Source organism: Bufo gargarizans, chromosome 1 (genome assembly GCF_014858855.1).
Source record: "Bufo gargarizans isolate SCDJY-AF-19 chromosome 1, ASM1485885v1, whole genome shotgun sequence".
In the NCBI taxonomy this organism is placed as follows: Eukaryota; Metazoa; Chordata; class Amphibia; order Anura; family Bufonidae; genus Bufo; species Bufo gargarizans.
Genome location: NC_058080.1, coordinates 27,528,912 through 27,554,503, shown reverse-complemented (window position 1 = coordinate 27,554,503; position 25,592 = coordinate 27,528,912). Strand labels below are relative to the sequence as shown.

Here is a 25,592-nt window from a genome sequence, read left to right as displayed (position 1 = left end):
GTGTTCTGTGCCGGGGTAACGCCTCCCTCCTGGTTATGGCAGGTGACTGAACTCTCCAGGCTGCTGGCAGTCGGGGTGTCGCTCTGGTCCCAGCTCGCCGTCCCGCTCATCTTCCTGGTCTTCTGGCTGGTCATGTTTGTTCTTCATGTATTCAGCACGTTGTCCTCTAAGCCTGGGGCCCTGGAGCAGCAGGGGCCCCTATTCATCTTCCTCAATAGGTAAATCTCTTCTATGTGTGTAGATTATATGTTGGGGTTCCCTGTATTTGTACCCCTCTGTGTGTCCCCTCCAGTGTGGCAGAATGCTGCGGGACCCCGTACTGTCTGCTCGGACTTACCTTCACCGTCTCCTACCTGGCGCTGGGAGCGCTGAACCTCTGCAAGTTCTACCTGCTGGGGTATAGCGCCTTCCAGAACGGGAACGTCATGCACAGGTATTTATATGCTGGAAGTATTATGTGGGGGAGTAACAAAGGGTATAAATCTGCTATATCTACATAGGGCAGTAATAGTGGGTATTAATATACTGTATGTCTACATAGGACAGTAATAGTGGGTATTAATATACTGTATGTCGTCATAGGGCAGTAATAGTGGGTATTAATATACTGTGTCTACATAGGACAGTAATAGTGGGTATTAATATACTGTATGTCTACATAGGACAGTAATAGTGGGTATTAATATACTGTATGTCGTCATAGGGCAGTAATAGTGGGTATTAATATACTGTGTCTACATAGGACAGTAATAGTGGGTATTAATATACTGTATGTCTACATAGGACAGTAATAGTGGGTATTAATATACTGTATGTCTACATAGGGCAGTAATAGTGGGTATTAATATACTGTATGTCGTCATAGGGCAGTAATAGTGGGTATTAAAATACTGTATGTCTACATAGGACAGTAATAGTGGGTATTAATATACTGTATGTCGTCATAGGGCAGTAATAGTGGGTATTAATATACTGTGTCTACATAGGACAGTAATAGTGGGTATTAATATACTGTATGTCTACATAGGACAGTAATAGTGGGTATTAATATACTGTATGTCGTCATAGGGCAGTAATAGTGGGTATTAATATACTGTGTCTACATAGGACAGTAATAGTGGGTATTAATATACTGTATGTCTACATAGGACAGTAATAGTGGGTATTAATATACTGTATGTCTACATAGGGCAGTAATAGTGGGTATTAATATACTGTATGTCGTCATAGGGCAGTAATAGTGGGTATTAAAATACTGTATGTCTACATAGGACAGTAATAGTGGGTATTAATATACTGTATGTCTACATAGGACAGTAATAGTGGGTATTAATATACTGTATGTCTACATAGGGCAGTAATAGTGGGTATTATACTGTGACTACATAGGGCAGTAATAGTGAGTATTATACTGTATGACTACATAGGGCAGTAATAGTGAGTATTATACTGTATGTCTACATAGGGCAGTAACAGTGGGTATTAATATACTGTATGTCTACATAGGACAGTAATAGTGGGTATTAATATACTGTATGTCTACATAGGGCAGTGATATGGGTATTAATAATACTGTCTACATAGGGCAGTAGTAGTGGGTATTAATGTACTGTGACTACATAGGGTAGTAGTGGGTATTATACTGTATGTCTACATAGGGCAGTAATAGGGTATATGATTATTATTATTATTATTATTATTATTATTATTATTATTATTATTATTAATATATATATATATATAAAATTTATTTTTATTTTTTTATTAACCCCTTAAGGACACAGCCCTATTTCACCTTAAGGACCGGGCTCATTTTCACCTTAAGGACACAGCCTTTTTACACCTTAGGACCAGGCCATTTTTTGCAAATCTGACCAGTGTCACTTTAAGTGCTGATAACTTTAAAACACTTTGACTTATCCAGGCCGTTCTGAGATTGTTTTTTCGTCACATATTGTACTTCATGACACTGGTAAAATTAAGTAAAAAAAAAATTTGCATAATAAAATACCTAATTTACCAAAAATTTGGAAAAATTAGCAAATTTCAAAGTTTCAGTTTCTCTACTTCTGTAATACATAGTAATACCCCCCAAAAAATTGTGATGACTTTACATTCCCCATATGTCTACTTCATGTTTGAATTATTTTGGGAATGATATTTTATTTTTTGGGGATGTTACAAGGCTTAGAAGTTTAGAAGCAAATCTTGAAATTTTTCAGAAATTTACAAAAACCCAATTTTTAGGGACCACTACAGCTCTGAAGTCACTTTGCGAGGCTTACATAATAGAAACCGCCCAAAAATGACCCCATTCTATAAACTACACCCCTCAAGGTATTCAAAACTGATTTTACAAACTTCATTAACCCTTTAGGTGTTGCACAAGAGTTATTGGCAAATGGGGATGACATTTGCGAATTTCATTTTTTTGCCTAATTTTCAATTTTAACCCATTTTTTCCACCAACAAAGCAAGGGTTAACAGCCAAACAAGACTGTATCTTTATTGCCCTGACTCTGCTGTTTACAGAAACACCCAATATGTGTCCGTAAACTACTGTACGGCCACACAGCGGGGCGTAGAGTGAAAGGTGCGCCGTATGGTTTTTGGAAGCCAGATTTTGCTGGACTGGTTTATTTACACCATGTCCCATTTGAAGCCCCCCTGATGCACCCCTAGAGTAGAAACTCCATAAAAGTGACCCCATCTAGGAAACTACACCCCTCAAGTTATTCAAAACTGATTTTACTAACTTTGTTAACCCTTCAGGTGTTGCACAAGATTTAATGGAAAATAGAGATACAATTTCAAAATTTCACTTTTTTGGCAGATTTTCCATTTTAATATTTTTTTTCCAGTTACAAAGCAAGGGTTAACAGCCAAACAAAACTCATTATTTATGGCCCTGATTCTGTAGTTTACAGAAACACCCCATATGTGGTCGTAAACTGCTGTACGGGCACACGGCAGGGCGCAGAAGGAAAGGAATGCCACATGGTTTTTGGAAGGCAGATTTTGCTGGACTGGTTTTTTGACACCATGTCCCATTTGAAGCCCCCCTGATGCACCCCTAGAGTAGAAACTCCAAAAAAGTGACCCCATTTTAGAAAGTACGGAATAGGGTGGCAGTATTGTTGGTACTAGTTTAGGGTACATATGATTTTTGGTTGCTCTATATTACACTTTTTGTGCGGCAAGGTAACAAGAAATAGCTTTTTTGGCACGTTTTTTTTTTTGTTATTTACAACATTCATCTGACAGGTTAGATCACGTGGTAATTTTATAGAGCAGGTTGTCACGGACGCGGCGATACCTAATATGTATACAATTGTTTTTATTTATGTAAGTTTTATACAATAACTTCATTTTTAAAACCAAAAAATTGTTCAGTGTCTCCATAGTCTAAGAGCCATAGTTTTTTACGTTTTTGGGCGATTATCTTGAGTAGGGTCTAATTTTTTGCGGGATGAGATGACAGTTTGATTGGCACTATTTTGGGGTGCACATGACTTTTTGATCGCTTGCTATTACACTTTTTGTGACGTAAGCAAAAAATTCCTTTTTTTACTTTTTTTTTTTTTTTTTTACCGTGGTCACCTGAGGGGCTAGGTCATGTGATATTTTTATAGAGCCGGTCCATACGGACGCGGCGATACCTAATATGTATACTGTATTTTTATTTATGTATGTTTTACACAATGATTTTATTTTTGAAACAAAAAAAATCATGTTTTAGTGTTTCCATAGTCTAAGAGCCAGAGTTTTTTCAGTTTTTGGGCGATTATCTTGAGTAGGGTCTTATTTTTTGCGAGATGAGATGACGGTTTGATTGGTACTATTTTGGCGTACATGCGACTTTTTTGATCACTTTTATTACCTTTTTTGTGAAGTAAGGTGGGCAAAATTTCAATTTTCTCATAGTTTTTATTTTTTTATTTTTATGGCGTTCACTATGCGGGGAAAGTAACAAGACCGTTTTATAGATCTGGTCGTTACGGACGCGGCGATATCTAATATGTGTAGTGTATTTTATTTTTTTAATTTTTATTCAGTGATAAATGTTTTTTTTTTTATCTTAACTTTTTTCACTTTTTTTTATAAAAATATTTGACCCAGACCCACTTGGTTCTTGAAGATCCAGTAGGTCTGATGTCTGTATAATACTGTACTGTACTCTATATAGGTTTCTGTACTGTATTTTACTTACACTGAACAGATCTATGCTTTCAGCACAGATCTGTTCAGCACCATGGACAGCAGGACGCCTGAGCAGGCGTCCTGTTGCCATGGGAACCTTCCCCGTCTGCCACAACTTCGCAGACGGGGAAGGGTGAGGACGGGGCTTCGGGGGGCTGTCTGGGGGCTCTCTCCCTCTCCCATCGGGGGGCTGCAAAGGCACAGCAGCCCCCCGATCGGAGAGGGAGCTCCCTCTTACTGTTAACCTTTTCCATACAGCGGTCCCTACGGACCGCTGTATGGAAAGGGTTAAACGGCTGACATTGCATCAACGATGTCAGCCATTTATACCAGGGTGCCAGCAATGTGCTGGCACCCTGGTATACCCACTAAAAACCAACGATTATTCAAGGGGAGGCGGGCCGCCTCCCGCAACGCCCCCACCGCCTGCGACACCCGCCGCCATCAAATCGTGCAGGGGTGCAGGGGGGTGCACAATATTGATTTTAGGCACTCTGAAGTTTCTGATCCCCGCGGTCAGGGACCGCGGGGATCAGAAACTGCAAAAAGCGCAGCAAACCGCAGGTCTGAATTGACCTGTGGTTTGCTGCTATCGCCGACACGGGGGGGTTCACATGACCCCCCCCCGGCGTTTTGACAGGATGCCGGCTGAATTATTTCAGCCGGCATCCTGTTCAAATTAACCCCTGGGGCGCCGGAATGCGGATTTTAAAGTTAGGACGTACCGGTACATACTTGTTCCGTACGGACTCGGGAAATAGGGCGTACCGGTACGTCCTATGTCCTTAAGGGGTTAAAGCATTATTTTAGACATACTAAAAAAATTCATCATAAACATTAATATTTTTCCATTTCCCCCTCCCCTAGCGATGCGTCTCCAATCCCTTCCGTCCCAGAATCAGGAGCAAGGGGATAAATAAAGGGTTAAGAGCCAGGAAACGTATGTCTTCCCGATCCCCCTCATCCTCTGCCTTTCTCTGCCTATAGACGATTTCCTTTGATCTTTCTAACCAAGTTTAACCATGAATCCACACTTGGAGTATCGGGTAGTAACCAAGCTCGTGCAGTCAGGAGTCTCGCCACAAACATTATTAAAGAGAATCCTTTCATACTCGTCGCACTTTACCTTGGAGAGATCGCCCAGTATGTGGCATTCTACCGTACATGGGATCACTACTCTCAGTTCTTGAGTAATAAAGTCATCGATTGCCCCCCAATATCTTTTTAATTCTGTACAGGACCTGGAGAATCAGCGCCCGGAGAATCACGCCGTGGGTAATTAGAAGTACTTCTTAAGCCATACTGGCGTCACATATATTCTGTGTAAGATACTAAATTGCACCACAACGTGATTAGGTTATGTGACACTAATCTTAAATGTGCAAATATATTTTCCCAATCCTCCATTTGAGTCATTAAACACTCCGCACCCCAAGCCCTTCGCCCGGGGAGCATGTGTTATTAAATAGTGCTTTAACTAATCATTTATAAAGCTGAGCAGTCCTAACCTTCTGCCCCCGTCAGAGGTGTAGATGTGTCTAGATCAAACAACCACTCTGCCTTTACACTAGAAAGTGCCGAACATATCTGAAAGTATCCAAACCAAGATAAACTGTGTATATTCTCCCTTCTTACACCTGTGCAGGATAAAGGATATTGTATGTTTGCCAGTATTGATCCCTCACTAATTCATCTAGTTCCTGTAGATGATAATAAGCCAGTCTTATCCTCGCCCCTTCTTCTCTTTGCTCTCGTGATATTCCTAGCATAAGGACGCGCTGACGTCACGATGCTACGTCGGTGCGCGATGATGTCGGTACACGCCCGAGGGGGGGGGGACTTTTCCACGCATTCAAAAATAACTTGCGTCGTGGTGCACCGCTGCTAAAGATGCCACATGGAGTAGAACACTAGATATCTGTAGGTGTTCCTACCTTTAGATGGACACCCTCGTCTCAGGGTGCCGTCCTACCTGGAAGTGACCATAGAGTGCTTTCATCTGGGATCGACCAACTTCCCTGATAGAAGTAAGTGAGGTACTGGCTGCCCGAAATGGTGGTTCGGGACATCCCAAGTACCTCTAATTTTACTTGCTAGATAATAATTGTGCAGCACAGTGACCCCCTTATTGCCACCCATCCGCTGATAGCGAATTGTGAAGTAGGGAAGGTTTAACCCTCCGCCTTCCATCGGCTTGCAGAGATATTCCATTTTAAATCTTACCTGCTTTCTTCCCCAAAATAAGTAATTAATTCTCTCAATTAATTTAAAAAACTTCTTCTCCTCAATCCATACTGGGGCGTTTCTAATGCTATAGAGGACTTGGGGTAACATCACCATCCTCACTCGGGATATAAGGAAGTCGGAGCCACACCGGGATCTTTTACCTCAATTTGCTCAACAGTGGAATCAAACGAAGCTGTACATAATCTTCACTCTTGGGAGATATCATCATACCCAAATATTCAAATGTATCCGCAATCTTGAAGATATTCAAAGACCTCCGCTCCTCACCATCGCGATCCTCTTCATCCTGCTGTCGGCTGTTTATCGCGGCGCACAGTGTGAGGTCACAGAGCGCCCTCGCGCTGTGCACAGCCCTGCACAGCCGATAGCTGAGCCGACCAGGAAGCGGTGAGTACAGAGCCTTCACCGCTTCCCAGTCCTCCAGTACTAATGAAGCGCTTCCATAATGGAAGTGCTTCATTAGTATTCGCCCCATAAGACGCAGGGGCATTTCCCCCCACTTTGGGGGAGAAAAAGGTGCATCTTATGGGGCAAAAAATACGGTAATATCAAAGCCCGAGACCGCACCAAAGGGATTAACTATACAAATAATTCCTGGAAGTGAGGTATTGGTGTGGTTTACAAAAATAGTGCATCATCCGCATATAAATCAATACGGTCCTCTCCTCCTAGTGTCCTAGGTCCCTCAATCCCAGCGTCTTGTCTGACCCTAGCAGCAAGTGGCTCCGTATAGATAGTAATGGGGAGAGTGGACAGCCCTGACGGGTTCCTCTAGGAGCTCCTTGTCAGGCCCCCATTAATATTCAGTCTTGCCTTAGGGGACTTGTACAGAGTCATATTTCTAAACCTGGAACCAAATCCCATTTTCTTCAAGACTTTGCAGAGGAATCCCCACTCGACCCTGTCAAACGCCTTAGAGGCATCTAAAGACGGGATGGAGCGGGGATCTCCTCCGAGAGACTGTATGTTCACAAACAGATGATGTACCTTTTGATGAGTGTCCTTATTGGGGATATACACCCTGATCAGGGTGTATAACTGATGATATAACCGTAGAGGGCCTTGTAGTCAGAATCCTCGACAGAAGCTTCAGATCCGTTTTCAGTAAAGAAATCGGCCTGTGTGACCCCATATCTAAGGGAGGGTCGTTCCCCTATTTCTATAGTAGTATTATAACAGCTTATGTCATTGATTCTGGAAAGCTCCCATTTTGAAATGATTCAGTAAACGCCCTCAGAAGCCACGGGAAAATAACCTCACTATATTTGCGATAAAATTCATATAGGAATCCATCTGACCCAGGAGACAAATGTTCTTGAACAGGCCTTTAGAGCGTCCTCTAGCTCCAAAAGAGAAGGATCCAGGTCAAGAGATTCCCTGAGTGTCCGTCAGAACTGGAAGTGAGAGAGATCCAAATATGAATCCATCACTTCATCTCATTTACATAGTTCCAAAAAATACTTCAGAAAGGTTTCCTTTACACCATCTTTTCCATAATTGTACCCTCAGGTGAACGAATACTAATTATCTCCTTCCTTTGGTCCTGGCCAGCAATTACCCCGGTCGACCCGCTTCAGAAAAATATTTTTGTCCCTTAAAAAAGAAGTCTCTGCTGGGCCTTGTCCAGGAGAAATTCGGCATAAGGGTCCATTCACACGTCCGTAGAATGGGCCCGCATCGGTTCCGCAATTTGCAGACCCATTCATTCTCTGTGGGGCAGGAATGGATGTGGACAGCACACAATGTGCATTCCGCATTTCGTCCGCGGCTCCGTAAAGAAATAGAACACGTCCTATTTTTGTCCGCAATTGCAGACCAGTTTGCGCAGCCGATATCTTCTTCTATCTTCATTCAGCAGGACCTGCGGTGACGCCACCTTCTTTTTTTATTTTTATTATTTTTAACCCCTCAATGGCTATTTTATTTTGCATTCTGTATTAAGAATGCTATTATTTTCCGTATATAATGGAAAATAATAAAATCACCCAAACTTCAGTGAAAAAGTCCGAGTTCGGTAAAAACCAAAACTTTGTAGTTCGAGTTCGCTCAACCTTAGGATTAACCTACATACATTGAAACCCATGGTTAACTACGGAGAGTAAGGTACATGGTCCGATAAAGACCTGGGCTCATATCTCATCCGTGTAATATATCCTAAATATGTTTATCAGGGCCAGATCTATCCTAGACATGGAACTTCCGGATCTACTTATACAGGAGTAGGCTCTCTAACCCAAATATCTCCAGATATGGACAAAGCCCGCCTCCTGACAAAAAACGTGCCGAGGGGGGGCTCTTGGGGAAGAGTACAAGTGTCCCTGCCCCTGGAAATCCTGTCCGCCCCTGGGTTAGTAACACAGTTGAAGTTCCCAACGGCTAACACGGGACCTTCAGGCCACTGATCCATAAAGGTCAATAAACAGTTAGGAACATAAAGAGGAATGGGGGGGGGGGGGGTGTTGATAAATAAAAGCCAAAATGGCTATCCTTCCAAGAAGCTTCCCATAGAGGAAAACGTATCTCCCCTGCTTGTCTAATAGAGGATGCCTCACAGACCATTATGTATTAGAACTGTGACCCCTCTGGAATAACTAGTGAAGGTAGAATGCCAAGTCTGCGTTGTTGTTTTTTTATGAATCTCTTTAGAGAAATCGGGGGGGAGGGAGACAAGACAATTTGCTCCCCTTGTATAAAATAGGGGCACAATCCCTCGCCCTTCTCAGAATCCTATATCTATCTCGTGAGGCAAGTATCTTCGCCAGAAGTGGTCGTGGCTGTATTCCAGGAATTGGTGTGCCCCCCCGGATCTGATGTGCCCTCTCCACCAAAAATACTGAGGAAAAATGTTCACTTCCAAGCTTCTCCAGAATTAGTCTGTATTATTTCAACAGCGTTTTTTTCCCTCAAAGATAGAAACCCAATATGGCCAAATCTCCCCGGACTTCTTATGCTATGCAGACAGGCCACCACAGTTCATCCATAACATAAGTCCAGTGACAGGATCAAGGAGAGCAATATAAGAACATGCCGATACCTCGGAGTGGAGATCATGGAGTAAAAGGAAAAGTTGAAGATGGGGTGGGTTAACTGTAAAAGCAGGTGGGAGCCGAGGAGACACACGTAGAAACCACTTCAAACCTTCATTCAAGAACCACCAGGGAGCGGAGAACGGAAGGCGGCAAAATCAGGAGTCACCAGGGAGCGGAGAACGGTAGGCGGCAAAATCGGGAGTCACCAGGGAGCGGAGAACGGTAGGCGGCAAAATCGGGAGTCACCAGGGAGCGGAGAACGGTAGGCGGCAAAATCGGGAGTCACCAGGGAGCGGAGAACGGTAGGCGGCAAAATCGGGAGTCACCAGGGAGCGGAGAACGGTAGGCGGCAAAATCGGGAGAAGCCAGAGGGAACCAATGGAAGCCCGGCACACCGCATGCCCATGAGACACAGACTAGACATCCAGCTCTCAAGGCACAGCACTTTCACCGACCATCAATATGTTCAGCCGGTATGTTGCGCTCCCGGCGCTCAGGAGCAGCTCCGTCATGCGGGGAGGACAAAATGCAGCGTGGCGGGGGAAGGGCGCGACGCACCACATCCCTATGTCATCCCAGTAATAGGGTATATACTGTGTGCCTACACGGGGCAGTAATAGGGGGGTATTAATATACGGTATGTCTACATAGGGCAGTAACAAGAAGTATTAATATACTGTATATCTACATAGAGCATTAATAGTGGGTATTAACATACTGTATTTCTACATATGGCAGAAATGGGGAGTATTAATATACTGTTAATCTACATAGGGGGGTATACCTTTTACTATATGTCTAAATAGGACAGTAACGGAGTATTAATATACTGTGTGTCTACATAGGGCAGTAATGTGGAGTATTAATATAATATATGTCTACATAGGGCAGTAACAGGGGTTATTAATATACGGTATGTCTACATAGGGCAGTAATGAAGTATTAATATACTGTCTATATATAGGGCAGTAATAGGGAGTATTAATATACTGTAGGATTCCCTACCCCCTTTATAGAGGCTATTTTCTCTATGTACAGATCTCCCAGCGCCAATATTAAAGTCAACGATATTCTTTCTCAGCCTGTTTTGATAAATAATAGGACCAGACAAGGCTGCCCCCTGTCGTCTATACTCTTCATCCTCACGGTTGACCCTCTCTTACAATGCATTAGACAGTCTAAAGAGATAAAAGGCTTGACTTGTGGTCCATTGGAGATTAAGCAAGCAGCATACCCCGATGATCTACTCTTAATGATTTCCAACCCAACCCAAGCTTTCCCTGCTATAATCGAGATTTTTAATACCTTCGGCTTCATCTCAAATTTTAAAATAAATTTGGCTAAATCAGAAGCGATGAATATAAATCTCCCACCTAAACTCCTTCAGACACTTAAAGAAAACTCCCCATTCGAATGGACTCGCTCATATATAAAATTCCTGGGAATAAATATCACACCAGACTTAGACTATACGAAGCTAACTTCCCTCCCCTATTAAAATCCATTCCGGCAATATTAAACTCATGGTCACCCTCCTTTATCTCGTGGATAGGCAGGCGTAATATATTTAATTCTCTAATAGTCCCTAAATTTACCCACCTACTTCTTTGAATCTTTCAGGAGATTGAGTTCCTCTTATATCTGGGGAAACATAAAACCTAGAATTTCCAGTAAGATCCTGCTCCTTCCTTTCATAAAAGGTGGAATTGGGTTGCCGTCCATTAAAAGATATCACGGAGCCGTGCATCTCAATAGAATCATTGATCTGATCAGGAGACCTCATCACAAACTATGGATCCCAGTGGAAGAAAAACTGGTGGGCTATCCTATCAGACCCTTATTACTATCAGATTTTGGAAAGCCCCCTCGCCCTATCACAGGAGACCCATTGGCGTCTGTAACACGGTCTCTGTGGAAGAACCTGGATGTAAGAGGCACCTGCCTTACATACCCATCGGCACTTATAAATATCGGGGACTGCATCAGCCTTTATAAGGATAGTCCACAAGATGGACAACATTGTGTACGCAGTCCAGTGCAATGAGGAATGCTCAGAACTGTATATCGGTGAAACAAAACAACACCTACATCAGCGTATGGCCCAGCATAGAAGAGCCAAAACCTCTGGTCAAGATTCAGGCGTGTACTTACATCTAAAAGGAACAGGTCACACCTTTGAAGACAGTCAAGTACGTGTTTTGGATAAGGAGGCCGATTGCTACAAACGAGGCGTGAAGGAGGCCATCTACGTAAAAATGGAGAAGCCAAGCTTGAATAGAGGTGTGGGGGGGTTAGACATCTGTTGTCTGCCACATACAATGCTGTCTTGACACCTTTTTCTGGGAAGTCTTTATCACCTACTGACTCCAATTAGGATAATGGAATCAACACCTTTGACCCAATGCTGGGTCTAATTACCAGTTGTGGATTCAGTTACATATTTATTCCCAGAATTTTTTGTACAGTCACTCAGAATTGAGAAAGCTCGTTGGAAGAACGAGTGAAACGTTTTCAAGAAATCTACAGTACGTTCAGTTGCCTTGATTTATTCTTTACAGATATAGTTCTAATATATTTCCCTCCAAAGAAAAAAATTCTAACTTGCCCATCCACGAGCTACTGGATGATGAAGGCACCTTCCTTGACCCCACCTCCTTAATAAGTTAATTTAAACTACCTAACCTCAACCAGATGCAAATTTTATGTCTAAAAACTATAACCAGCTCTATTCCTAAAAAGAATCGGGTTTACCCATCATTAAATTGGTTTGAGAATCTAGCCTCACAAACTCAATACCCATCAAAGGTCATCTCTTTGGTTAAGAGGAATTTATTGCCTTTAGATGTCCCCCCCCTTTCCCTCTATACTTCATTAGGGGTTGGGAGAATGATTTAGACCATAAATTCTCAGATAGAGAGACGCAGATTATTTTAAGCACTCCGAAAAACATTTCAAGGTGTGTTATCATACAAGAGAATGCATACAAAGTCCTCACAAGATGGTACTTAACCCCTGTAAGGTTAAGTCTGATGTACGGAGACACATCTAACAGATGTTGGAGATGTTTGTCCGAAAAAGGTTCTTTCCTACATATATGGTGGTTATGCCCCAAAATAAAATCCTTTTGGGACCTAATCTTTAAGCTGGTGAGGGACAGTCTTGATTTGAAAGACGATGTGCTTCCTTGCTGTCCAGAAATAGCTTTGTTGTCTTTAATACCTGGCCCTATATCAGCTTCAAAAACATCTCTCCTGAAAGTATTATTGGCGGCAGCGAGAATACTGATTGCCACTAATTGGAAATCATTACTTCCCCCATCAATCTCTCAATGGAGAAGTAAAGTAGAAGCTCTAGCTAGATTGGAGGAACTATCACATTGGGAACTCCGCTCCCATCATAAATATATTAAAATATGGCTTCCATGGACAGTTAAGAGATCATTACTCCCCACCAGCTTAGAGAATTGAACTCCTCTACTCCCTGATTGCAAGGCTACTTTACTTTACACCTCAACACTTTCAGTGTGTTGAGAGCCACTTTTATATCAAAGCTTCTGCAACACGGCTGATTTCATAGGCAAACGTTTGTTTTTTTCTGCCAGACTATCACCCCCTACACTCTAATATATGGTCTGCCTCCCTTTGGCTCTCAGGTCTAAATCCTTCATACGGACTGGTTCACTTACTCCCCCCCCCCCCCTTCTCGCCACTCTCCCTTCTCTCGCCACTCTCCCTTCTCTCGCCACTCTCCCTTCTCGCCACTCTCCCTTCTCTCGCCACTCTCCCTTCTCTCGCCACTCTCCCTTCTCTCGCCACTCTCCCTTCTCTCGCCACTCTCCCTTCTCTCGCCACTCTCCCTTCTCTCGCCACTCTCCCTTCTCTCGCCACTCTCCCTTGATCATTTATTTCCTTGACGTTACCTGTTCTACAGTTTAATTCTGGAATACAGTCACCATCTAAACGATTGTCCAATTCTTATCATGAGACAGGGACATGATTTTGAGAAGGGCTAGGGAATGCCCTCCTGTTTTATACAATGGAAGCAAAGTGTCCTTTTTTTCCCAACTTTTCTAAAGAGATCCGAGAAAAGAGACAAAATTTTACTGTGGTGAAAAAACGGCTGCAAGACGGGGACATTAAAGGGGTTGTCCGAGTTATGAAAAAAAATATAGCACTGAAAATCTGATGGGCAGCAATATATAACTAAGCTAAGCAAGTTTTATACAAAAGAAATATATCTATTTCCTCATTTCCCTGGTTCTTTTCTGGCCCTTTGTTTACATGCAATAAAAACACTCTGCCCCTCCCCCCGCTCTGCTAAGGGAGTGAATACAAGAGCTGCCCTGAGTGACATGTCTGCCTGCTGGGAGACTCTGCAGCATGTTGTATGTGTAGGACTACAAGTCCCAGCTGTATAATGACACTGCTAAGGGAGTGGATACAAGAGCTGCCCTGAGTGACATGTGTGCCTGCTGGGAGACTCTGCAGCATGTTGTATGTGTAGGACTACAAGTCCCAGCTGTATAATGACACTGCTAATACACACAGGATCTTCCCCCTACCTTCTTGTGCAATGCTCTCTCTAGTCTGTCAGATCCTGTGCCCAGAATTGTCACTGCTGAGGCTAGCCAGTATGTGCAGCTGAAGGGGTTAACCAACCCAGGACCGCCGAACGCAGGATTGCGTCCTGGCGGCGGCCCTGTTATTCCTCCTGGACGCGCCGGTGCGTCCTCTCGTGAGATGCGAAATTTCCTGTGAACGTGCGCACACAGGAGCGCGCGTTCGCAGGAACCGGAGGTAAACTAGTGCATCTACAGCCTGCCAGCGGCGATTTTTTTTATTTTTTTTTTTATTATATTTTTTTTTACGCCAAAAAGGTATATTAGACGCTGTTTTGATAACAGCGTCTAATATACCTGCTACCTGGTCCTCTGGTGTCCCTTTTGCTTGGATCGACCACCAGAGGACACAGGCAGCTCAGTAAGTAGCACCAAACACCACTACACTACACTACAACCCCCCTGATCACCCCCCTGTCATTGATCACCCCCTGTAAGGCTCCATTTAGACGTCCGTATGTGTTTTTTGTGGATCCACGGAAAGGGAGACTTTGTGAGAAGAAAAAAATAAAAATCTATTTCCGCTAACTGGGCATGGGTATATGTAAAAATACACCCCAAAACACATTGCCCTTCTCCTGAGTACGGCGATACCACATGTGTGACACTTTTTTGCAGCCTAGGTGGGCAAAGGGGCCCAAATTCCAAAGAGCACCTTTAGGATTTCACCGGGCATTTTTTACGCATTTGGATTCTAAACTACTTCTCACGCTTTAGGGCCCCTAAAATGCCAGGGTAGTATAAATACCCCACATGTGACCCCATTTTGGAAAGAAGACACCCCAAGGTATTCCGTGAGGGGTACGGTTAGTTCATGTAAAATTTTAGTTTTTGTCACAAGTTAGTGGAATATGAGACTTTGTAAGAAAAAAGAAAAAAAAAATCATTTTCCGCTAACTTGTGACAAAAAATAAAAACTTCCATGAACTCACTATGCCCATCAGCGAATACCTTAGGGTGTCTACTTTCCGAAATGGGGTCATTTGTGGGGTGTTTCTACTGTCTGGGCATTGTAGAACCTCAGGAGACATGACAGGTGCTCAGAAAGTCAGAGCTGCTTCAAAAAGTGGAAATTCACATTTTTGTACCATAATTTGTAAACGCTATAACTTTTGCACAAATCAATAAATATACACTTATTGCATTTTTTTTATCAAAGACATGTAGAACAATACATTTAGAGAAAAATGTATATAGAAATGTATTTTTTTTATTTTTTTTTATTTACAACAAAGTGAAAAATTTCATTTTTTTTTTTTAGCAAAAATTTCGATTAATAACAAAAAAGTTAAAATGTCAGCAGCAATGAAATACCACCAAATGAAAGCTCTATTAGTGAGAAGAAAAGGAGGTAAAATTCATTTGGGTGGTAAGTTGCATGACCGAGCAATAAACGGTGAAAGTAGTGTAGTGCCGAAGTGTAAAAAGTGCTCTGGTCATGAAGGGGGTTTAAGCTAGGGGGGCTGAAGGGGTTAAGAATCTTAGGGGAGAGAGAGAGAGAGAGAGTAGACGGCAGTGAAGGGGGCGTGGCCAGCACAGTGTCCATAAGCGGCTGGATCTGGTCTGTCGGGCGTCCTCTATCGATAAGGAAGGTAGACTTGTATTTCTCTATGGAAAACTCGCCGGCACTCTGTATTTTGGCCTTTATTTATATTCCCCCACCCTTTTCTTTCCATGTACTTAATTGTTTGTTAACCTTCATGGACCAATGGCCTAAATGTCCTTCAATAGTTAATGGGGACTTTAATGTATCATTAATCCAGGAACTGATAGGAACCCAATGGGGGGGAGACACCTATACCCAGGCACAAGGGTCCCCACCGGCAGGATTTTGTTTGGAATCGGGCTTTATAGATGTATGGGGGTATTTAGGGAAGGGGAACAGAGCCTATTCTTGTGTATGTAAATCCGGAAACTCCATGTCCAGGATAGATCTGGCTTTGATAAATAAAAACTACCTTAGATGTATAAAGCGGATGAAATCTGAGGCCAGGGCTTTATCGGACCACGTACCATTTACTCTGGAAGTATCCATGAAGGATAATGTTGGGTAAGACCCCATTTAGACTCAATCCCCATTGGATCTCCATAATGGATGACCATAAAACGATGGAACAGGAGATTGTCAGTTTTTGGGGTATTAATTATAATTCGGCAAACCCTAATTGGTATGGGACGCCTTTAAGGCCTTCATGAGGGGCTTATTTGTTAGTAATATCTCCAATTTGAGAAAGGGGTACGGTAGGAAAGAGAGGGAAGGAATTTTCCAGGAATAAAACAGAAAAAAATAGGGAAGTTACGGAGAACGCCAGCCAGGCGTATTCAGATGTTCTTCTGGATAAGGCACACCTGAAGCTTTTCTTTAAGGGACAAAAATATTTTGCCGAATCGGGGCGCCCAGGAAAATTGTTGGCCAGGGTGGTTTCAAATCGGGATAAAAATTAAAAAAAAAATCTGTTCTCTTAAAGGATTAATTATAGAAGATCAAGAATCTATAAAAGGAATTTGTTAAGTATTTTGTGGCTTTCTTTAATTTGGATTAGAATATCCCAGATGAAATGATGGATGTATATCTGGAGTCCATCTCCCTACCAGTCCTAACGGACACTGAAAGACAATGTCTCGGTCATGGAGGCTACAATAAAGGCCTGCTCGGGAAACTACTCCCCTGGTTCCAATGGATTCCCATATAAATTCTACCGTGAATACAGGGAGGTCATTCTCCCGTTTTTTTTTTAGGGTATTTACGGAATCACTGGAGGATGGTACCCTTCTGGAATCAATGACAGAAGCTGTAATAACATCAATATTTAAAAAAGGCAAGGACCCCTTGGATATGGAGGCAGATCGGCCGATTTTTTTTTATTGAATACCGATGTGAAGCTTCTTTCAAGGGTTCTTGCTACAAGGCTCCCTAAGGTTATTACATCAATTACACATTCGGATCAGAACGGCTTTATTGCCAGTAAGGATACGCATTATAGTTTACATCGAGTATTCGCAAACATACAGTGTTCGGGGGGTAGGGTCTCTCTCCATCCTGTCTCTTGATGCCTCCAAGGCCTTTGATAAGGTGGAGTGGAGATTCCTCACAGAATACTAAGATCACACTCCCACGAATTATTCAAATAGTTAATTCCTTTGGTGAAGTTCCAGGTCTTGATATTAATTGGTCACAAACCACTCTTATGCCCCTTGACAGTTTTCAGCTTTTTATTGAGGGGCCCCAGAAAATCTTGAAGATTTCGGACTCCTTTGAGTCCTTGGGTATGTTGATATCTCCTAAGATGATTTGCACCTTAATCTGATCCCTCTGATAACTAAAACGAGAGCCAAAATTGTCACGTGGCTCCGACCTCCGCTATCCACAGCCGATAGGATATCCCTAATTAAGATGCTGCCTCTACCCCGGCCCCTGTACATTCTGAGGAACTCCCCTATATGGATGATCGCGGATAAATTCTTTAAACTGAGAAAATGTATTCATGATCTCATTTGGGAAGAAAGCGTGTAAGACTTAAAATGGAACCTTTTTATAAACCGATAGAAAAGGGAGTGCTGAACCTTCCATGTTCTAGGGGTTACTTTATATCCACTCAGTTATGGTTATTTTGTGAATGGAAGAAGAGCCCATTGTGCAGGACCCTGGTGAGCAGATCTTCCTATGATACCTGACTGGGATCCAGACCAGTATCGAGAGGCTGGGAAACTGGTTAGTAAGTCCTGGCGGGGAATACAGCCGTCTGTGGGTTGCACGATCCTTTGACTGCTCGTCCATACAAGTAGATGACTGGGAGAACATATTGTCTAATCCCACAACTTTAATCACGTTGTAGTTCTAGGTCTTGCTTTACCCAGAGTTTAATAAATGTGGGGTGAGGAACACATCGAATCGTCCTCGGGGTGACTCGCCGGGTGCTGGCTCCACACGTGTGTTCTGGTTTTGCTCAGAACTAAAAGAATATTGGGTTGCGATTGATTACTTTATTACCCAAAAATTTAAGGTAGTGATTCCTTTTCGGGTGGAATGCTGGATATTGGGCGATCTCTACAGGGTAAACTGTCAAAAAATATAAAAAGATTCTTTTGATAAAGGTAATGTTTTTGGCGAGACTTTGGATTCCACGGGATGTTCCAGATGTGATCCCACGGCTTAGTTTGGTTAATGAGATTAAAAGATACGAAAAGGTTCTTTATAAACAAAGAAATACAGAGGGACAATGGATCGGGATGGGGGTGCTTGGAAACGTTACATCTCCTTGCCTTGACTCCTCCTCTTTCATAGAGATGCACCGCAGTGGGAGGGGTTAAAAAGGAACAAAAGTAATAATGAGTTGGATGTGAACTTGTATGGAAAACTTTGTTTGACTCTTAAAAGGGTTGTCGGGGTTCAGAGCTGAACCCAGAGATACCTATAATATCACCCCAGCAGCCCCCCTGACTTGAGCATCGGAGCAGTTCATGCTCTCCTTTACCCTGCGCTAGATCGCGCAGGGCACGGGCTCTTTTACTTACAATAACACACTGCCAGGTGGAGGCTGCCACCCGGCAGTGTGTTCGGTGACATCACCGGCTCTGATGGGCGGGCTTTATCGCTGCCCTAGCAGTTTTACAGGCTCGGGCAGCACCAAAGTCCACCCTTCAGTGCCGGTGATGTCACCGGGGTCGCTGCTGGGCGGAAGCCTCCACCTGGCAGCCCTAAGTGGAACCCAGTACATAACCGGACATGCAAAAAATGCCTTTGCCAAGCGCGATTTAGCGCAGGGCGAAGGAGAGCATCAGAGCATGAACTACTTCAATGCTAACCTCAGGGGGGCTGCCGGGGGGAAAATGGAGGGATGTCCGGGTTCAGCTCGGAAAACAGACAAGCCCTTTAATGAAGATTTGGGGAATTTAAATTGTGTCTTCATAGAGAAGTAACTGGGAGTATTAATATGCTGTATATCTACATAGGGCAGTAATGGGGAGTATTAATTTACTGTGTGTATACATATGGCCGTAACAGGAAGTAGTCATATACTGTATATCTACCTAGGGCAGTAATAGGGAGTATAAATATACTTTGTCTACATATGGCAGTAAAAAGGAGTAGTAATATACTGTTTATCGGCATAGGGCAGTAATAGGGAGTATTAATATACTGTGTGTATACATAGCGCAGTAACAGGGAGTAGTAATATACTGTATATCTACATAGGGCAATAACAGGGGGTATTAATATACTGTGTGTATACATAGGACAATAACAGGGGGTATTAATATACTGTGTGTATACATCGGGCAGTAACAGGGGGTATTAATATACTGTGTGTATACATCGGGCAGTAACAGGGGGTATTAATATACTGTGTGTATACATAGGGCAGTAACAGGGGGTATTAATATTAATATACTGTGTGTATACATAGGCCAGTAATGGGGCATTAACCTGCTGTGTGTCTGGACAGGGGAGTAACAGAGGGAGTAACACTGATGCTCCTGGCTCTACAGACCGGCCTCCTGGACCTCCATGTCCTGCAGCGGACGTTCCTCCTGAGTATCATCCTCTTCATCGTGGTCACCTCCACTCTCCAGTCTATGGTGGAGATCTCCGACCCCATAGTCCTGGCGCTGGCCGCCACTGGTAATAAGTAAGAAGACCAGAGGAGGGGTACTATGAAGTATTAGTGGATCTGAGTGTCTGGCTGGGGCTGATGCATTGATGTCCTCTCCACTCTCAGGAGTCTGTGGAAGCACCTCCGCGGGGTCAGCATGTGCCTCCTCCTCCTCGTCTTCCCCTCCTTCATGGCCTATAAACTCTCACACTTCTTCGATATGGACTTCTGGCTGCTGATCATGGTGTCCAGCTGCCTCCTGACCTCCCTGCAGGTAAGTGCTCACTGTGCTCCTGGTGTCCAGCTGCCTCCTGACCTCCCTGCAGGTAAGTGCTCACTGCTGTCCTGGTGTCCAGCTGCCTCCTGACCTCCCTGCAGGTAAGTGCTCACTGCACTCCTGGTGTCCAGCTGCCTCCTGACCTCCCTGCAGGTAAGTGCTCACTGTGCTCCTGGTGTCCAGCTGCCTCCTGACCTCCCTGCAGGTAAGTGCTCACTGCTGTCCTGGTGTCCAGCTGCCTCCTGACCTCCCTGCAGGTAAGTGCTCACTGCTGATCATGGTGTCCAGCTGCCTCCTGACCTCCCTGCAGGTAAGTGCTCACTGCTGATCATGGTGTCCAGCTGCCTCCTGACCTCCCTGCAGGTAAGTGCTCACTGCTGATCATGGTGTCCAGCTGCCTCCTGACCTCCCTGCAGGTAAGTGCTCACTGCTGATCATGGTATCCAGCTGCCTCCTGACCTCCCTGCAGGTAAGTGCTCACTGCGCTCCTGGTGTCCAGCTGCCTCCTGACCTCCCTGCAGGTAAGTGCTCACTGCTGATCATGGTGTCCAGCTGCCTCCTGACCTCCCTGCAGGTAAGTGCTCACTGCGCTCCTGGTGTCCAGCTGCCTCCTGACCTCCCTGCAGGTAAGTGCTCACTGCGCTCCTGGTGTCCAGCTGCCTCCTGACCTCCCTGCAGGTAAGTGCTCACTGCTGTCCTGGTGTCCAGCTGCCTCCTGACCTCCCTGCAGGTAAGTGCTCACTGCGCTCCTGGTGTCCAGCTGACTCCTGACCTCCCTGCAGGTAAGTGCTCACTGTGCTCCTGGTGTCCAGCTGCCTCCTGACCTCCCTGCAGGTAAGTGCTCACTGCGCTCCTGGTGTCCAGCTGCCTCCTGACCTCCCTGCAGGTAAGTGCTCACTGCAGTCCTAGTGTCCAGCTGCCTCCTGACCTCCCTGCAGGTAAGTGCTCACTGCGCTCCTGGTGTCCAGCTGCCTCCTGACCTCCCTGCAGGTAAGTGCTCACTGCGCTCCTGGTGTCCAGCTGCCTCCTGACCTCCCTGCAGGTAAGTGCTCACTGCAGTCCTAGTGTCCAGCTGCCTCCTGACCTCCCTGCAGGTAAGTGCTCACTGCGCTCCTGGTGTCCAGCTGCCTCCTGACCTCCCTGCAGGTAAGTGCTCACTGCGCTCCTGGTGTCCAGCTGCCTCCTGACCTCCCTGCAGGTAAGTGCTCACTGCAGTCCTGGTGTCCAGCTGCCTCCTGACCTCCCTGCAGGTCAGTGCTCACTGCGCTCCTGGTGTCCAGCTGCCTCCTGACCTCCCTGCAGGTCAGTGCTCACTGCGCTCCTGGTGTCCAGCTGCCTCCTGACCTCCCTGCAGGTAAGTGCTCACTGCTGATCATGGTGTCCAACTGCCTCCTGACCTCCCTGCAGGTCAGTGCTCACTGCACTCCTGGTGTCCAGCTGCCTCCTGACCTCCCTGCAGGTAAGTGCTCACTGCGCTCCTGGTGTCCAGCTGCCTCCTGACCTCCCTGCAGGTAAGTGCTCACTGCACTCCTGGTGTCCAGCTGCCTCCTGACCTCCCTGCAGGTCAGTGCTCACTGTGCTCCTGGTGTCCAGCTGCCTCCTGACCTCCCTGCAGGTCAGTGCTCACTGCGCTCCTGGTGTCCAGCTGCCTCCTGACCTCCCTGCAGGTCAGTGCTCACTGCGCTCCTGGTGTCCAGCTGCCTCCTGACCTCCCTGCAGGTAAGTGCTCACTGCGCTCCTGGTGTCCAGCTGCCTCCTGACCTCCCTGCAGGTAAGTGCTCACTGCGCTCCTGGTGTCCAGCTGCCTCCTGACCTCCCTGCAGGTCAGTGCTCACTGCGCTCCTGGTGTCCAGCAGCACAGAGGGTTTCAGGAGTGCCCTTTCTCCCAGGTGCTGGGCACGCTCTTCCTGTACGCCCTCTTCATGGTGGAGCTCCTCCAGGACGGCGGGGTGGAGCGGATGGATGAGATCATTTACGGTGTGAAGGCAGTGAGCCGGGTGCTGGAGTTCCTGGTGGCGCTGTGTGTGGTGGCGTACGGCGTCTGGGAGTCCATGTTCGGCGAGTGGAGTTGGATCGGCGTCTCAGTCATCACCGTCCACTCGTACGTTAACGTCTGGCTGAGGGCGCAGTCCGGCTGGAGCAGCTTTCTGCTGAGGAGAGAAGCGGCCAACAAGATCAGCGTCTTACTGAGGGCGTCCCAGGAGCAGCTGAACGCCCACAACGACCTCTGCTCCATCTGCTTCCAGGTCCGTCTGATACTCTCCTCTAGTCACTGCCAGAGCTGCAGTCAGCGAGCCTCATGACATATTTGTGTGAGGCTGCCTCCTCCTGCCTGGCACCGGCCCAGGCTCTGTCCTCGGGGGTAGTTCAGCTTCCAGCTGTGATATTGACGGGCCCCTGGGGGCCGACACTGACCTGTCTCCTTCTCTCCTCCTCACAGGAGATGTCCGTGGCCGTGGTCACCGCCTGCAGCCATTTCTTCCACCCGGACTGTCTGAGGAAGTGGCTGTATGTGCAGGACGCCTGCCCGCTCTGTCATCAGCCTGTGAAGCCCTCCGCCGCCCGGGAAGGGGCGGGATCAGAAGAGGAGGCGGGGCCTGGGGGGGAGTGACGCAGCAGGGATGGACCGCCGAGGAGGAAGCGGGTAATAGCTGACAGAGGAGCATGCGGTGCTGTCACACTGCAGGGAGGATGGGGGTTATCTCCTGCGCAGCTCCTCCCACATTTATAATGTGCCATCTGGACCGGATGGAGGATAGATTCTTACAAGGAGCCCGGAAACACTGCTCCTGCACTACCTCCTGTCTTATACTCCAGTCACAACCAAAGCTGCTTCTGTATTCAGTTTCATCATGTCTAATACTCTAGTTACACCCAAAGCTGCTTCTGTATTCAGTTACATCATGTCTTCTTCTCCAGTCATACCCAGAACTGTCTTCCTTATTCAGTTACATCATGTCTAATACTCTAGTTACACCCAAAGCTGCTTCTGTATTCCGTTACATCATGTCTTCTTCTCCAGTTACAAACAGAGCTGTATTCAGTACGTTTCTGTATTAGCATGTCTTACACTCTAGTTTCACCCAGAGCTGCATTCTTTATTTTCCTGTTTTACTACAGTATATGTCATACTCCAGTCACTCCCAGAGCTGCGTTCATTAAACATATCTGTTTTTACAGACAGAGCATGCTCTGTGGCAGTATTGGCCAGCTGATGTGACTGGTATCTGTACGCCGCGCTGCCTTCTCACCTGTGCATCACCGCCTCAGGTTTAGAATGGACCGCCCCTTTAAGGAGAGTGGCTGGGATACCAGGGCCCCAGTGTGGGAGGTTGAGTGGCTTATCCTGGGGGGCGGATTATACCCATCGTCCCCCCTACCCCTTCCCCCTCAGAGCCTGGATGTCTGTAATAAGGATTTATAGAATAAAAACTTTTATTTTCTGCCTCCAGACTCGAACATCTTCATGTGCCACCAGAGGGCACCGCTGTGCTGTGTAATCAGACAGTAGTACTATCCGGTGACCAGCAGAGGGCGTCGCTGTGCTGTGTAATCAGACAGTAGTACTATCCGTGACCAGCAGAGGGCACCGCTGTGCTGTGTAATCAGACAGTAGTACTATCCGGTGACCAGCAGAGGGCCCGCTGTGCTGTGTAATCAGACAGTAGTACTATCCGTGACCAGCAGAGGGCGCCGCAGTGCTGTGTAATCAGACAGTAGTACTATCCGGTGACCAGCAGAGGGCACCGCTCTGCTGTGTAATCAGACAGTAGTACTATCCGGTGACCAGCAGAGGATGTCGCTGTGCTGTGTAATCAGACAGTAGTACTATCCAGTGACCAGCAGAGGGCCCGCTGTGCTGTGTAATCAGACAGTAGTACTATCCGGTGACCAGCAGAGGGCGTCGCTGTGCTGTGTAATCAGACAGTAGTACTATCCGGTGACCAGCAGAGGGCGCCGCAGTGCTGTGTAATCAAGACAGTAGTACTATCCGGTGACCAGCAGAGGGCGTCGCTGTGCTCTGTAATCAGACAGTAGTACTATCCGGTGACCAGCAGTGCTGTGTAGTCACAGTAGTACTATCCTGTGACCAGCAGAGGGCACCGCTGTGCTGTGTAGTCAGACAGTAGTACTATCCGGTGACCAGCAGAGGGCGCAGCAGTGCTGTGTAATCAGACAGTAGTACTATCCTGTGATCAACAGAGGGCACCGCTGTGCTGTGTAATCAGACAGTAGTACTATCCGGTGACCAGCAGAGGGCACCGCTGTGCTGTGTAATCAGACAGTAGTACTATCCGGTGACCAGCAGAGGATGTCGCTGTGCTGTGTAATCAGACAGTAGTACTATCCAGTGACCAGCAGAGGGCCCGCTGTGCTGTGTAATCAGACAGTAGTACTATCCGGTGACCAGCAGAGGGCGTCGCTGTGCTGTGTAATCAGACAGTAGTACTATCCGGTGACCAGCAGAGGGCACCGCTGTGCTGTGTAATCAAGACAGTAGTACTATCCGGTGACCAGCAGAGGGCGTCGCTGTGCTCTGTAATCAGACAGTAGTACTATCCGGTGACCAGCAGTGCTGTGTAGTCAGACAGTAGTACTATCCTGTGATCAACAGAGGGCACCGCTGTGCTGTGTAATCAGACAGTAGTACTATCCGGTGACCAGCAGAGGGCACCGCTGTGCTGTGTAATCAGACAGTAGTACTATCCGGTGACCTGCAGAGGGCGCCGCTGTGCTGTGTAATCAGACAGTAGTACTATCCGGTGACCAGCAGAGGGCGCCGCAGTGCTGTGTAATCAGACAGTAGTACTATCCGGTGACCAGCAGAGGGCGCCGCAGTGCTGTGTAATCAGACAGTAGTACTATCCGGTGACCAGCAGAGGGCGTCGCTGTGCTGTGTAATCAGACAGTAGTACTATCCTGTGATCAACAGAGGGCACCGCTGTGCTCTGTGATCAGACAGTAGTACTATCCGGTGACCAGCAGAGGGCGTCGCTGTGCTCTGTAATCAGACAGTAGTACTATCCGGTGACCAGCAGAGGGCACCGCTGTGCTGTGTAATCAGACAGTAGTACTATCTGGTGACCAGCAGAGGGCGCCGCTGTGCTGTGTAATCAGACAGTAGTACTATCCGGTGACCAGCAGAGGGTGCCGCTGTGCTGTGTAATCAGACAGTAGTACTATCCGGTGACCAGCAGAGGGCACCGCTGTGCTGTGTAATCAGACAGTAGTACTATCCGGTGACCAGCAGAGGGCGCCGCTGTGCTGTGTAATCAGACAGTAGTACTATCCGGTGATCAGCAGAGGGCGCCGCTGTGCTGTGTAATCAGACAGTAGTACTATCCGGTGACCAGCAGAGGGCACCGCTGTGCTGTGTAATCAGACAGTAGTACTATCCTGTGATCAACAGAGGGCACCGCTGTGCTGTGTAATCAGACAGTAGTACTATCCGGTGACCAGCAGAGGGCGTCGCTGTGCTGTGTAATCAGACAGTAGTACTATCCGGTGACCTGCAGAGGGCGCCGCTGTGCTCTGTAATCAGACAGTAGTACTATCCGGTGACCAGCAGAGGGCACCGCTGTGCTGTGTAATCAGACAGTAGTACTATCCGGTGCCCAGCAGAGGGC

General features: G+C 46.2%; 1 protein-coding gene across 1 annotated transcript in view; it reads left to right on the top strand.

Annotated features, from left to right (window-relative positions):
• LOC122938880 (RING finger protein 145-like) overlaps nt 1-23,406 on the top strand; it is a 29,467-nt gene extending 6,061 nt beyond the window's left edge. Inside the window, exons 6-11 of the mRNA XM_044294738.1 lie at nt 43-218; nt 293-433; nt 19,542-19,724; nt 19,815-19,962; nt 21,855-22,211; nt 22,406-23,406. Coding sequence (XP_044150673.1) covers nt 43-218; nt 293-433; nt 19,542-19,724; nt 19,815-19,962; nt 21,855-22,211; nt 22,406-22,576 — 1,176 coding nt within the window. The 3' untranslated portion in view covers nt 22,577-23,406. The remainder of the gene's footprint in view (nt 1-42; nt 219-292; nt 434-19,541; nt 19,725-19,814; nt 19,963-21,854; nt 22,212-22,405) is intronic.
• The last annotated feature ends 2,186 nt before the right edge of the window (nt 23,407-25,592 follow it).